Source organism: Bidens hawaiensis, unplaced genomic scaffold (genome assembly GCF_021521415.1).
Source record: "Bidens hawaiensis isolate Kalapana, Puna unplaced genomic scaffold, B.hawaiensis_p1.1 tig00004357_1, whole genome shotgun sequence".
Lineage (NCBI taxonomy): Eukaryota > Viridiplantae > Streptophyta > Magnoliopsida > Asterales > Asteraceae > Bidens > Bidens hawaiensis.
The window spans coordinates 1,491,695-1,507,109 of record NW_027491262.1 but is presented as its reverse complement, the minus strand read 5'-3'; the positions used below and the strand labels follow the sequence as shown (position 1 = coordinate 1,507,109).

The following is a 15,415-nucleotide window of genomic DNA, read 5'->3' as shown; positions in this document are numbered from 1 at the left end:
TTTAACCACACATTAAGAAAAAAAAAACTTTTAACCCATTTCACCAGTACGGGCATGGGGCACCCGGTTTCACTCTTCGCTCGTACCGGGGCTAGGAACCGCGTTACCAGTTTTGCGCGTATCGGCAAACATGTTTTGCTTGTACATGTGCCTGGTTAAGCATTTCGCGTGTCCCGGATCTGGTTTTGCGTTATATGTTGGGTTACACGTTTGGCTCGAAGTTTTAATTAAATAGTAGGTTTTTAATCATTTTACGCTTTTAATATTTGAAATGTGAGGTTTTGGGTTTTAAAAATATTTTGAGGGGTAACCTAGTACATAAAACGTTTAAAAAACAAAAAAAGAAAAGAAAAACAAATTCCACTTCGCGGGAGAAGTTGAGGGGTAGCGGGTGCTACCTCTCACAATTAGGGGAGGAAACGAGCCGAGCCCGAACTCGACTAGGCTCGAGCTCGGCTCGTTTCGAGCTTTATTTTCAAAGCTCGAGCTCGGCTATGGCTCGACTCGTTTACAATTTATTAATTATTTTTATATAATTATAACTATTTTTATATTTTTTTTCTATTATAATTTTATGTATAAAATAATATATATTATTAGTTATTTTTATTTATTTTTTTATAACATTATATATATTAATTAATAATTATTAAATATATTTTTTTAAAAATCATATAAATTATAGGCTCGTTTAGGCTCGCGAGCCGGCTCGAGCTCGATAAGTGAAGCTCGGGCACAGATTCGTTTATTAAATGAACTTACTTTTAGGCTCAAGATCGGGCTCATGCTCGATTAAGCTCGGCTCAATCGAGCTTTTTAACGAACCGATCTCGAGTAGCTTGTGAGTAGCTCGGCTCATTTGCACCCTACTCACAGTGATGTAAGTCTGCCCCTGGTTGACAGAGACAGTGGGGGGGGGGGGGGGGGTCAGTGGTGGTGAGGTGATGAAGGGTGAAAGACGGAATGAAATGGGATTTTGGGGTGGGGGGGGGGATGGAATGGAGGAGGTAATACGTGATTTCATTCTATTAAACAACCAAACACTATCTATTTCATGCCTTCACAATGGTGCATTCAATCCCGTCTCTTATACATACCAAACTCTACGTTAGAATTTATAACTTAATGGTTTTATCATTATGATTTATTAAGGAAACTAGGAAAGGGTTCCAATCAAGTAAACAAATATTTATTTATTTATTTAGCATGATTCTAAATTCCTCAACTATCGGCTTAAAGAACGATGATCCCATGTTTCTAGGCCGCCAAATATCCCTCCTCGTTACAACTCAATAAATGCAAACCTAAGACATTAAAATAAACATTTGAATCCCTTCGTATCTCTGTCAGTGAACACGCTGCTTGACATATAAACAACAGGTACCCCCCCCCCCACCCCCACCCCCCACCCCTTTTTTTTTCTTAATTATTATGGAACATTGAAAGTTTGAAACCAATGTTAACACAAATTTCAACAACAGACATGAAAACATAGCAAAACACTAAACTTAAATAAACTTGGTGTTCGAAACCTCACTCAAAGGGGATTTTCCCACGTTAGTGGGTTTCCTTCTTGTGAGTTAGCCCTAGAACGCCAAAATAGTATAGACGGTTGGCTCATGTCTTAGAAAAGCTTAAGGTATTGGGATGGTTCCAGACGCTATTAAACAAAAACCCTCCAATGTTATATAATTATTTTTTTACATAAATAACATCATTTAGGATTAAAATATGTCAGTTTCAATTATTATAACACAATCAGGTAACACGCTGTGCCGCTATCCCCTTTTGAATTGCAAAACACAATCTTTTAGAAACCAAATTCGCTGATCTTGGAGTCATAACATTACTATGCATGACCCGTACGTTGAACTCATGTAAGTAACTCCACAACTTCAAGTGTGAGGAAACCAAAAGTGTCAAGCAAAAGAAATAAATACATGTTGGTTATCAAGACAAACCTTCTCATGTTTAGCCACCTTGCCTGAAACAGCTTTTAAAAATCAATGCTAATGATTCATATTTTTGTTTTTATTTTTTGAATTTATACTTATTTGATATAAGCTGGTAGAAGAATATGATGCCTCCAACGCCATGAGATTTTTTTATTTATTTTAATTTTACTTATGTTAAATTTGAAGCCATATTATTTATTGCCTAAAACATGAAAAAGGGACCAGAAGTATTCTCCCACTTCGGCGAGATATCCAAAGGTAATTATTAATTTCAATTCACTTCCTCTATTCAAGTCAGGGATGCAAACTAGTCAAGCCAAGCCAAGCCCCGCTCCTTTTAACTTAAAAGGACTCAAACTCTACTTCTTAATTCTTATAAGTTAAAAGGCTCGAGCTCAAATAAAACTCTGCCCTAAAGCTTAAGCTTGGCTTGTTTATTATTTAGCAATTACTTAACCATTAGCAATGTTGTTGAGACCGGGATTCGGTCCATGGACCGGTCCGGTTCTATGTAGTTCGCTCGGCTCCAAAGAACCGGCCGGTCCAAACCGGTTTGGCCTGTCGGACCGGTTGAACCAACTTACTATTAAAAAAAATATTATTATTCTTATTTTTGAAAAAACATTTTCCCAGCCCTACCCGTCATTTTTTAACCAAAGTTGTTCGGCCGGTCCGACCAGTTGAACCAGTGAACCGGTTGGCCGTCCGGTTTGATGTCCAGTCTGGTTATAAAAACATAGATTATTAGATTTATCAATTTTTTTTTATAATTTTACATATATTATAGCAATAGTTTTTGTATATAATACACTACATAATTCTTAATTATATTTATCAAGATTTTATACATACTAATAGTTATTATATAAATATAATAATAAAGAAAAATATAAATTAAAAGGACGCCTGGCTCAAGCTTGATATGTGAAGCTCAGCGAGATCGCTTAAAGCCAGGCTTGATTTAAGGCCTAAGGCATTTAACGTGCCAATCTTGAGTCACTTATTCGAGTTTAATTTGTAGAATCGTTGACGAAGGATTACCTATTCGATCAAAAGTTTTCGATTTCAACTGCGACTGTTGCTGGAGTGGTACGTAAATGATCAATCGATAGCAGAAAAGACGATCGTATCAAGTTCGACTCGTTTGTTCTAAGTTTTCTATGATTTGTGAACATTGTTACGAATTTATAGCTTGATTGCAGGCGATTAGATCAACCGCAACAGACAAAAGAGGCTTATCGACAGTAGATTTCGGAGCTGTATATAGTCATTTCCCAAACATGACCCGAACCAAAAACCGAACATGGCATGCATCGGGTTGACCTTAATTTTTTTTTAACTATAATTTATTGTTTTCACATATAAATACTTTTAGTTTACATTTTTACAACAAAAGATTTTTTTTCAGACATATAATAGTTCCGAATCTATTTAGAAAGAATATTTTTTGTCTCATGGTATCCGGTCCCCTTTATACAAAATTTTTATGACACGGTTACATTTTAATTATACAATATTATTTTAGTTTTAAATTTAGAAATAAAATACGTAACCAATCTAATTTATTATGAAAATAGCACATCTTAAAAGAATAAAATAAAAAAAGTATATGGGTTAAATGGGTAAGCCCGTGAACCTACCACTCTGCCAGATTGACCTGAACATGATACGTTTAGTTAAACTAGGTTCATAGGTTCGACCTATAACTGAAATACCAAGCCCACAACTTTCGCGTCGTGTCAGAAATTCACACCCTAATGACTCATTATCAAGCCTCATCATCACTACAAATGTGCAGATTAATTTGACTATAACCGCGAAGAAATTTATGCCATCAACAGACATTGTTGCTACATTCAGACCCCATGATTTTGAATCTAGCATGGTACATTCTTCATTGCAACCGTTACTTGTAACCAGGGCCGGCTTAACGATTTTGGAGGCCCGAATCGAAATGAGATTTTGTGGCCCTATATGACATGTGTAAAAAATATATATCTATATTTAATGTGTTTTTTTTGGATTTCGAGGCCTTAATTAAAGTGTGGGCCTAAAGCTCTTGCTTGGTTTCGCTGGCCCACGGGCCGGCCCTGCTTGTAACTCGATTGCGGTTGTATGCTAATTCGGATTTTTTGTTTAGTGCAGCTTAAGGTACAATACTTTCATCAGCATGTTACTCTAACATCAACAGTGAGTTTGAATAAAGCTCCAACCATTAATGTTTCTGCAACAATTGGCACTCCAACATTAGCCATTGGTGCAAATGCAGCTTATAGAACCTCTTCTTGCAAATTCAAAAATATTGCAGTTGGCATCAATTTCAACAGAAAAGATTCCACTGCTTCTTTAATCTTGTAAGTAGGGCCCTCTTCGAGAATCGTTAAAAAAATTTGGGCCGATGGCGAGAAAAAAGATGGGCCTTTTTTTATTAAACAATTAAATTTTTAAATGGGCTTACCTGGTTATGATTTGGGCTGTGCAATTTTTTTTATATAAATACGGACTTAAATTAATTGAGTAATTTGGTTTAAACATTAAGAATACATTTTTTTTAAATTATATATAATTTTTTATTTTTTTTTCAAACTAGAGATGCTATTTTTTTTTTAAATTCCTTGCCTACCAAGATGATCGGCTCGGGCGCTATTTCAAAAATCACTACATTAAATCTACTAATTAACAAATTATTTTGCAGGGGTGACAATGGGGACACGATAAGAGCATTGTATATGCATAGCTTTAACGTTCTAGAAAAGACTGCCGTTGCAGCCGAGATTACACGAAGGTTATCAACCAACAAGACCAAGTTTGTGGTTGGAGGGTGTTATGGGTTTGATGATCAAACATTGGTGAAGGCTAAGGTTGATAATAATGGGAAGTTAGGCGCGGTTTTGCAGCATAAATTTATTTATAAATCACTCGTTTCTTTGTCTACTGAGGTCAACACGAAAGCGTTACATAGAACTCCCAAGTTTGGCTTGGCCCTTGCTCTTAAACCTTGATCAAACTCGACCGAACATAGGCACATTTATAAAAACTAGAGATGCATAAAGTTTATTAAGCATTTTGTCCGGTAATACATGATCCGTAAGCTGAACACTTTATAGAGTCTTCATTAAGATCTAAGGTAGAAGCCCTTTTGAAATCTAAAAACAACTTTTTTTTTAAATTGAGGCATTTATGGAATTTTTATTGTTACTAATTTTTCGTTTCTATTCGGGCTTTGACAAACAATTTTTATTGTTATCAAGTTTTTATTCTTGTTTGTTTGGTTATAATCTGAAGAAATCAATTTTTATTGTTATCAAGTTATCGAGTCTTGTATGGGAAACTCGTTTAGGCTCATTTAGCCTTTTGTATTTTTAAGTTGTACCTCTTTTGGACTGACTGCTATGTATTAATTTTATGAGCCGCCAAGTTTGGCTTGTTTAAGGTACTACACGAACTATATCTTGTAACTATCTTCGTATATTTTGAGAAAAATCTAAAACGAGCCTAAGCTCGGCTTGAGCTAGTGTGGTATCTTAAACCAGCCAAAGCTTGGGCTCAAACTTGGTTATACAGTGTGAACGAACGTGGTTTTGTGTTTTTGAGAGTGTTTTTGTGTTTTTGAGTGTTGTTCTAACTAAAACTACCAATGCCTATTTATACTAACATATGGGGGCAAAACGGTCCAAAAAGAGTGCCAAAAACCGATTGGTATCTTTGCAATGAAATAAACCTATTCCTATATAACCGGTTCAGTTCTGTTTATCTAGGGGTGTAAACGAGCCGAGCGGAGCTTGAGCTCGGCTCGTTTTGTATTACAAGAGCTAAAGCTCGGGCTCGTCTATTATTTAATAATTAGTTTATATATGCGTTTTTAATTATTTTTGCATATTTTGAGAAAAACCTTAAATAAAGCTTCTGTCCAGTGTGAAATTAATACAACCTGAAGCAAATGACCCGCTAACCTACTGAACGAACCTGACTAACCCAACATATTCCATGTTTGATGATAAGTCACATAATATCATCAACAAGCTTCCTCAAACTCGTGAACGACGAACCACCTTCTTCCATCGCCTTTCGGCTCTTCTCTTTCATTTCCTTCACCTTGGCTCGAACCACACTCTCGCTATCCATCAACTCTCGAATCCCCTTCTCAATCGTCTCAGCCGACACCAGTTTCCGATTCTTGTCCATTTGGTCATAATCCAAAGAAATCTCGAACGCCAAACCCAAATCCTTAACCATTTGAAACGCGTCCAGTTGTTGCTCTGCATATAACGGCCATGTGGCAACCGGGACCCCATACCAAAGACTCTCCAATATCGAGTTCCACCCACAGTGCGACACAAACCCACCTGTCGCCACGTCAGCCAGCACTTCCGCCTGTGGGACCCACCCCACCACTTTCCCCTTTCCCGCGGTCCGCTCTAGGAACCCATCTGGCAGGACTTCATTAAAATCCGTGTATTCCTCGGGGAACCCATTTAGCTCCTCGAAAGGCGACCCGCGTAGGGACCATATAAACCGGGCCCCACTCCGTTCCAAACCCACGGCTATTTCCATAACCTGGTCCGAACCAAACCACCCCCTCGACCCGAAACATAACAACACGACCGTTGACTCCGGTTGACTTTTCAACCACTTCAACACTTCATCGTCCCGTGTCGGTTTGACAGGTTTTAGTAGCGGGCCCACAGTGTAAACCGGAGGCGTTTTCTCATCAAACGAAGAAATCGCGTGACACTCAAGCTCTCGAAACGTGTTGACGATTATACCCTTCGCCTCTCTATACTTTCGAGTATAACAAATGAACCTTTTCAACCATTGATCACTATCCCATATCACACTTGGGACAACACTAGTAGGAACCGGATTAACATAGCTCGGGACCGATAACTCGCTACCCGAATGCCTCAGTTCCACAATATCATCACCATATTCATCTTGCATCATTTGAAAATAAAACATAGCCCCGAGAAACGCGGCATTCGACGTGAAAAACACATATGTAACTAGATCAAACTCATTGGCAACATCCATCATTGGTGTACAAAACATGTCAACCACCAATGCCCCGACCCGACCCGACCCGGTGACCCGGCTAGCAACTAACTTTCTTATCATGGGCTTATGATAGTTAATGACTTCATCAGCTTTGAAGCCAACAGTTGGGCAGTTTTGTAACAAATGAATATCCATAGGTGGGAAATGAATGAATTTTAATCTTGTTTGATCGGTGAACGAGTCGGTGTAGTCGGTACCGATGGTGTCACCCGGGAGCTTCATGATAAGGATGGTGGCAGTGATGTGGGTAAAGGTTTTGATAAAGAGGGTGGCTAGCTCAACAAGCTGGCCTGCATGGCCCATAAGTGGTGATGGGATGAATAAGAGGTTTAGTTTTTGTTTCTCCATGTTTGATGATAATATTATTTGATGGTTAAGTTTTGGTAACAGGTTTAATAATGGAGGTTGATGTGGAGAAGATGAGTATGAAGTCTAAAGGAAGAGATATGTTTTTTTAATAATGGAGGTTGATGTGGAGAAGATGAGTATGAAGTCTAAAGGAAGAGATACGTTTTTTTGTTTTCTTATTGAAAATTTTATATTTTATTTTTTTTCGTATGTTTAAAATAACACTAAAAATTATTATATATTTTTTTAAATTAAATAATATTTTTATACACTTATTATTATTTTTTTCTCTCTCATTCACTTACAACAATTTTAAAAAAAATATTAAGAAATTTATAGAATGCTACATGAACTTAATGGAGAGTTGTTTAGCGTGTTATGAACAAAAGAGAGATAAATTTTTGTGATTTTTCTATATTTAAAAAATTCCTGTAGCATTTTATAAATTTTTTAATATTTTTTGAAAACGGTTGTGTTTAATGAGATAAATGATGTAATAATAAAGGTATATAAAAGTATTATTTGAAAAGAGGAGGGAAAATAGTCAAAATACATTCATATTTAATGTAATTTTAAATTTAAATATATGAAAACAAATGAAAATGAAAATGCTCTAAGAAATCTAATATCAAATTTAATATGTATGATAAAAAAGACCAATCTATAAAATCTTTTTTTTTTTAACGACCAACTAAGTAATGCCGGGTATTTCATACGCGGCCCCCAATGGCTAAAGGTAGCCCGAGCCGGCTACGAGTCCGGACGGACGGATCCCTAACGGTCCACCTATTGAGGGATTACCCGGATAAAACCTGACCCCCACGTCCGCCAAACGGCAAGACAGTAAGGAGCCGGTAAAACTAGGTGAGATCAGAACTCGAACCCTGACAAGCCAGGATCATCCCTCATATCTTCCATATAAATTGGTGATAGTGAGATTTGAACTCCATACCTCTCACTAGTAAAGTAAGAATGTTTCACTGAATTTATTATAAAATCATATTACAGATCAATTAGTTTACATTTATTTTAGATGTTATTTATTTAATCATTTAATTACTCAAATAATTCATAATAAATTAAGTAATTAAATTTAAAGAAAAAATGGTAATGAGATGACAGTTGAGTAGGCACTAAAAACTACTTTACCGTTAGAGGGTGAAATTGAGTTTTTTTAAAGATTTGTGATAACACGTGGAAGCTGACTGGATTGCTAAAGGCTAGAGATGTTCAAAACGGTTTGGGACTAGGAACCGGAACCGGTTCCTAACCGGTTCCTATATTCAAAACCCCCTTTTAAACCGGTTCCAGGCTCGAACCGGTTAGGGAACCGAACCGGTTCTCCCACCCTCGGACCCCTAACCTATCTAACCGGTTCTTACCGGTTCCTAAACCGGTTCCTGTACCGTAACCGGTCAAAAAACGGCTATTTTTGACCCCAACGGTCAAAAAACGGCCAAAATAGCGGTTAGGAACCGGTTCGGTTCCAGAACCGGTTCCGGTTCCTACCCGCCCCCACTCAGAAATGTAAGAACCGGTCACGGATCATCGGGTTGAATCAGATAGGGTCCGGTTCCTACAAAAAACGGGTAGGAACCGGTTCGGGTCCACTGGTTCGGTTCCAGGAACTGGTTTCGTTGAACATCTCTACTAAAGGCATATGAAGTCTCCCTTATTAGACTGTATGCTATGGTGAGCGGCATCGAAGCCCCTCTATAGTGTCACGTCAGAGCTATGTGGGAACCGAGAGCTCTTCTCTATAATGCATCGCTATGGTTAAAGCCCCCTTAAACGTCTCATTATATATATATGTATATATGTATATATATGGGAGAGATTTTTTGAGAACCATGTTGAGTTTTAAGAACTTAAGAACTCCATTTTATACCACACATTTAATTAAATGGATTGGAATATGTGATTGAGATTAAATCTGGCAAAAAAGTCAAAGTAGGAGAGAGAATAAAAATGTAACTGATTACACTAACTTTTACGTCCGTTACACATATGTAAAAAGTCGACTCGGTGCGTAAAAAATTCTGTAATTTTTTTACGTCTATGTAACCTACATATATTACGCATGTGTAAAAAAAATTCGAAAAAAAAATCATTACACTGAGTTCTTTCGAGTTTTTCAAACTCAAAGGGGTTCTCATTTGAAATCTCCCATATATATATATATATATATATATATATATATATATATATATGTATGTGTATGTGTGTGGATGAGAGAAAGAGAAGGCGTCGGTCGTCTTGATGGCCGCACCCGCCTCCACCGCGTCCTCCGACGGTGTTCCCTCCTCCACGACGCCCCATAGCGTCCGGTCTTAACGGCATGGATCAGGAGATCACGTGATATGTATTAAAATGTAAGTAAAGTTCACGTGATATGTAGTAAAATGTAAGTAAAAGAACTTGCATGTTTCGAACGTGGCAAGATTCTTTTGGTAATATTGTAATAATAATTGCCTTCGTAGTTTGTTTCTTCTTTTGTCTTTACTACCGCACAAATATGGCTCATACTAGGTTTTATTGTATTTATATAAAGTAACTATTGTTAATTACACATTTAGGATTTCATGTTTATATATGAGGTTAATAATTTTCTTTTCATGAGTTTGTTATCTAAAACCTAATCTTAAAACTTTTTAAGTTTCCAATTATAGCATGCTGCTTATTACATTTATTAAAGTTATATAATATAATTATACATCTGACTGCGTGTATATACGAGTCCAGGTAAATGAACAAGTATCACCGGATACCAAAAATATGAAAATTTGAAAATAATCACAAATATGTTTCAAGTTTTGTCGTCGCCTCAGGTTGAGGTCTATTCATAGGTTTTCTAGGTATTAATTCGGGGCAATCCGAATGAAATGCTTAAGCATTTTGTTGAATTTGTTAAACACGAAAACAATATTTTTTTTTAATATATGTAAAGAGAATCGATTAATTGAGCATATTTATAACAAAATTGCATGGTAAATATGCATACATAAGGCCCAAGTCGGCCGGATACCTCTCCAGGCTGCGTATATTGTAGAGTTTGTTCTTTCAATAAAATACGATTATTAAATGATAAAACTTAATAGTTGATGGTTGAAACTATAACATTATTTATAGAATTAAAATCGATTAATAAACATATAATTAAATACCAAGCACAATCATTTTCTTAACATCGTCTGGAGCTACCTCGAATACCTGGTTGAGTCTTTCTGAGACAAGATATCAAACGTCCATACTGATTTTGATATTTTAGTCATAACTTACTCATAAACACCATCAAACTTAAATCCATTACTGTGAGAAAACCCCTTTGAGTTAAATTTCGAACATGAAACTGTAAAGATCCCAAGTTTTAACCATTATTGCATGCCACACAGAATCTACTGTTACAAATTTAACGGTGGCCAACGGAAAACGTTAGGATTTTTGGATGTTTATAACGGGACGGGGTAAACATGCAAATGGACTCTAATGATATTGGGTTGGACTGGAATTAGAGTACATTTTAGGCTAATGACCCATTTATTTTTCTAAATCTGGCCCAGAAGATGATGTCATCAGAAGTTCAGAACAAATCTTTCGATTAATATATTATTATTTATTAACTCTTTTAAATTTTAATTATATAAAATGTACGTCCTTACAAAAGAAAAAAAAATGGGTACGTGTACTTTGACTGAAAAAAATTCATCCACGTAGACACAGTGGCAGCGGACTCATGAAAAAATTTTATAGGGGTCGGAAGGTCGGTATCAAAAGTTTATAAGGGTTGATCGAGATATTAACATATATATAACTTTAAAAAATTATGGGGGTCGGCCAACACCTACACCTTAGTAGAGATGAGCAAATTCGGTATTGGTACCGGTACTGAAATCGGTACCAAAGTTTTGAGTTTTCGGTACCGGTACAAAATAGTTAAAATATCATATATGCCCTTACAAAATAATTAAAGTATAATAGATGCCCACATTCATTAATAAGAATTTGATAAAATGACCATTTTACCGTTATTTTTCTAATATTTAACTTTCATGCATGCCAATTTTTTAACGAATAGACCATTCTATCATTTTCTATTGCATAATTTGTTTATACTGTATGTTATTATTTTAATTCTTATCAATGTTCTCATCTACGACTGCAACCAAATCATCTCTCATCACTTCTTCAAAATTGCAAATCCTTCAAAGGTTTATCGCATCGAATGGTGTACATTGTAAACCTTTTATCGCATTTAATCGAACTAGGATAATATGGTGATTATTTAAATTGTTTTTAATGAATTAGGTAAACGTGATATATTAATAACTTTGTAAGGAAATATATGATACTTTTAGTTTTGCATGAGTATACATAATATTTTCAATAATTATAAGAGTACATATGAAATTGCCTCTTATTATAATGCATCATTTAGTTGGCACACTTCTAACATGTAATGTGACATTCGTCAATTTCGGGTCTTGTTTGTATTCGTTTTTGTATTTGTTTATTATGTAAACCGACCCGATTTGTAAACCGAAGCTTATGTTATAATCAAAATGATGGATTTATGTTACAATATTGTTTCACACTTGTTGAGTCTTGAAAACATCCTATTTTTATTTTTATTTATTATTTATTTATTTATTTTTTGTTGTTTTGTGTTTTTGTCTTGATCCATTTTGCATGAAAACTCTTGTGTCTCACACCCATATTTGACCACCAACATTACCCTATATATACACCACCTTTCCTCTTCATTTTCCCTTGCTACAACTCCAAAAAAAAAAAATTCTCTCAAACATCAAAGATTCAAGGTTATCTTCTTAAGTGTTCTTGAAGGATTTTGGTATTTCATCTTAATTAGTTTATGTAGCCTTATTAATACTTGTTTATGGTTGTGCAACATATATATATAATATACACCCCTTGTTTACATTTGGTAGTTACTTCTCCGATTTCGGTCGGTGAGGTTTCGGACCCCATAAGGCAAGGCTTCATGGAGGACTTCGTGTCCTTGATATATATACATCTATATAACTTGTTCATACATATTAATCTTGCTTATTGTAGTTTGTTGGTCATGTTTACAAGTTCCATGGTTATGGGTTTTTAAGAGTCTATGCTTCGGTTTAACCGTAAATAGCTCTAAACCGTAAACCGAACTTTGTTACTAGTTTTTGTTTGTTTAAACATACTTAGTGTTAGATCTAAGTTTCTAAAATCATTTTTACAAATTCTATGGTTATGGGTTTGTAGAATCTTACCTCGGTCTTAACCCGAAACACGATCCGAACCGAAAACCGAACTTTTGTTTAAAGACTTTATTGTTAACTTTTGGTATTTTTTTATTTGTACATTATTATACAAGTTCTTTAGTGTTTGGACATGTGGAAACCATCTATGAACTTGTTGTGAGATGGAAACCGAACCAAACCGATTCTTGCTTGCTTAAGACACACAAGTGTGTTTTTTTTAGCCATCAAGACTTGTATATTTCTTTAAAAATAGTTACAAATTGATTTTTAAATATTTTATTAAGTACTTGGAAATGTTGGATCCAACTTGATCTCATAACAAAGTTTGGACCGACAAAACCGAACACTCGCTTAACGTGCGTTGTTAGTTCTAAAACAATAGAACTACATACTTGGTTAAGTCTTATTAAATTTTATTGAGTTATCTCATAACATTCAATATTTTGGAAAGTTGACTCTGGGTTTGACCAATTATCAATACCCGAACCGACAACCCGAACACTCAATAAAAAAAAAACCCATTTTAGTATCTTTATTCCAAAGGGATTTGCATTCTTGCATTTTACCCACCTTATTACTTAACATAGGTTGAGTAAATATTAAGGTTAGATACTTTAACCCGGTTTCGAGCAAACTTACATTTTTAAAGGGTTATTATTATAAATTCTTAAATAGTCACATTTTAAACCTTGAACTTTAATTATTTACATTTCTCAACATTTATTTTGTTTAAAGACCTTCAAGACAACCTTTCTAAATTCAAGACTTCTTTTCTTTTTAGGCATTGTGCGTTAAACTCGTCGTTCCGACAAATCTCCAAATTATCATCTTTCAAGTTTACCACTTGAAGGTGAGTACTTCATACCCCATTTTCCATCTTTTATTTTGGGGGTGACATTTCATACTTATTCAACAAAATGCTTTATATTTGAATCTTAAACCACAAACGTAGTTGTATACTTTACCTAAATAATTGCTCGATTTGGTGTTCTATGCTTATATGCCTATGTGTTTATCGCTTTTGGTTGGTGGAACTATAAAATCCTAGATTATTTGGCATCCCCTTATAGCAAGGTGTCGTTAACGTAATGCAATTAACGATAACTATAAAATCCTAGACTATTTGGCATCCCCTTATAGCTAGGTGTCGCTAATGTGTTTAGCGATATCTATTTATCCAAATTACCACTTTTATTTATCGTTTCGTATGCAAGTTTTGTGGCTATCTTTATTATATACTGATATGATTAAACTTATGAATTGCTCACCGACCTTTGTGTTGACAAACTTTATTTTATGAAATGTTGCAGGTTTGCATCTTGGTTGATTTATGATTATGAAGAAAACGACATCAAAGACCTTAGGATATTAGTAAAAATGAACAATATCAAATTTGCCATATTTTGTGATATCTTGTATATAGTTATTTTATGGATAATTGTTATGTGACATTTTCGATGTTGTGAAATGAAATGAGTTTATTAAATACTGTCACTTTAATTAGTGTCATGTGCTTATGGACAATCGTTACACCTCGGTATGTTCCGTCGCCTTTGGTCGGGGTGTGACATGTAATAGATGTTCTTAAAGTCGAGAAGCAATGCTAAATAGAAAGCCTTATGTAACATCCTAAAATTTATAATGTTGAATAAAGAAAGTTACGTTTAGTGATTTCGCGTTATTAATTAATTAATGTCGAGTAAAGAACGGATCATGGACTTAGATTAATTGAGATGGGTTAAATGAGAATGGGCCTTAGGTCCATGGGCTTTAAGGGATATAAATATCCCCTAAACCAAGCTAAAACCCTAAACCTTCATTTCGTTTCCATCTTATTCTCTAACACACTCCAAACACACACACACACCATATTTCGGCCGAGAGAGAGAGAGACGTCCAAGACCAAAATCGAGCCAACCATTATTAGATCTTCTATATACGAGATAACCAAGCAAACCGCGACCACACCGAACGTATAAAAGGTATGTTCTTGACCTTTAAAGTTTACGTTTTATTGAACGTTTAGTCTTTTGAATGTCCTTAAGCTTAAAGATCCAAGCTTTATAGTATATACGAGATATATATACGACCGAAAATGGTTAGGGAACGTTAGTGGGTGATGTCGAACCATAACAAGGGTATTAAAATCGCCAAAATGCTTGATAAAAACCAAACCCGTAGCTGAACTGGGCAACTTCGCCTGCGAACTGGGCAACTTCGCCTGAAAACTGATAACTTCGCCTTCAAAGCTTAACTTCGCCTACGGCCAAGTTCGCCTAATTGATAACTTCGCCTAAGGTCAAGTTCGCCTAACTGATAACTTCGCCTACGACCAAGTTCGCCTAACTGATAACTTCGCCTAAGGCCAAGTTCGCCTAACTGATAACTTCGCCTAAGGCCAAGTTCGCCTAACTGATAACTTCGCCTACGGCCAAGTTCGCCTAACTGATAACTTCGCCTAAGGCTAAGTTCGCCTAACTGATAACTTCGCCTAAAGCTAAGTTCGCTTAAGGTTTAACTTCGCCTAAAGTTAAGTTCGCTTAGAAAATAAATTAAAAACCTAATGGAAAATGTGTTAAGACAGTTAATGTAAATAAAATTTTTCCAAGCTGACCTGGCAGCTCGACCCCAGCCAGGGGCTCTGCCCCTTGGACCCTGCTAGGGGCTGCCGCCCCTAGACCCCGCTGCCAGGGGCGCTGCCCCCGGACCCCCGTTCGTTGTGGGTCATATAAAGATAGAAATACAGCGTGAGTAGTAGTAGTTAATTGATACGTATACTTGTTATACAGTCAGCCGTGC

The 15,415-nt window shown here is 35.9% G+C and overlaps 1 protein-coding gene and 1 pseudogene across 1 annotated transcript; one reads left to right on the top strand and one right to left on the bottom strand.

The window, feature by feature from the left end:
- The first annotated feature begins 2,164 nt into the window (after positions 1 to 2,164).
- On the top strand, positions 2,165 to 4,957 carry LOC143626389 (mitochondrial outer membrane protein porin 2-like). Its single transcript, XM_077096502.1, has 5 exons — positions 2,165 to 2,213; positions 2,977 to 3,044; positions 3,158 to 3,214; positions 4,101 to 4,309; positions 4,651 to 4,957. The coding sequence occupies exons 1-5, from the start codon at positions 2,165 to 2,167 to the stop codon at positions 4,955 to 4,957; spliced, it is 690 nt and encodes a 229-aa protein (XP_076952617.1).
- Positions 4,958 to 5,909: 952 nt separating this feature from the next.
- On the bottom strand, positions 5,910 to 7,376 carry LOC143626325 (anthocyanidin 3-O-glucosyltransferase 2 pseudogene; annotated as a pseudogene).
- Positions 7,377 to 15,415: the final 8,039 nt, after the last annotated feature.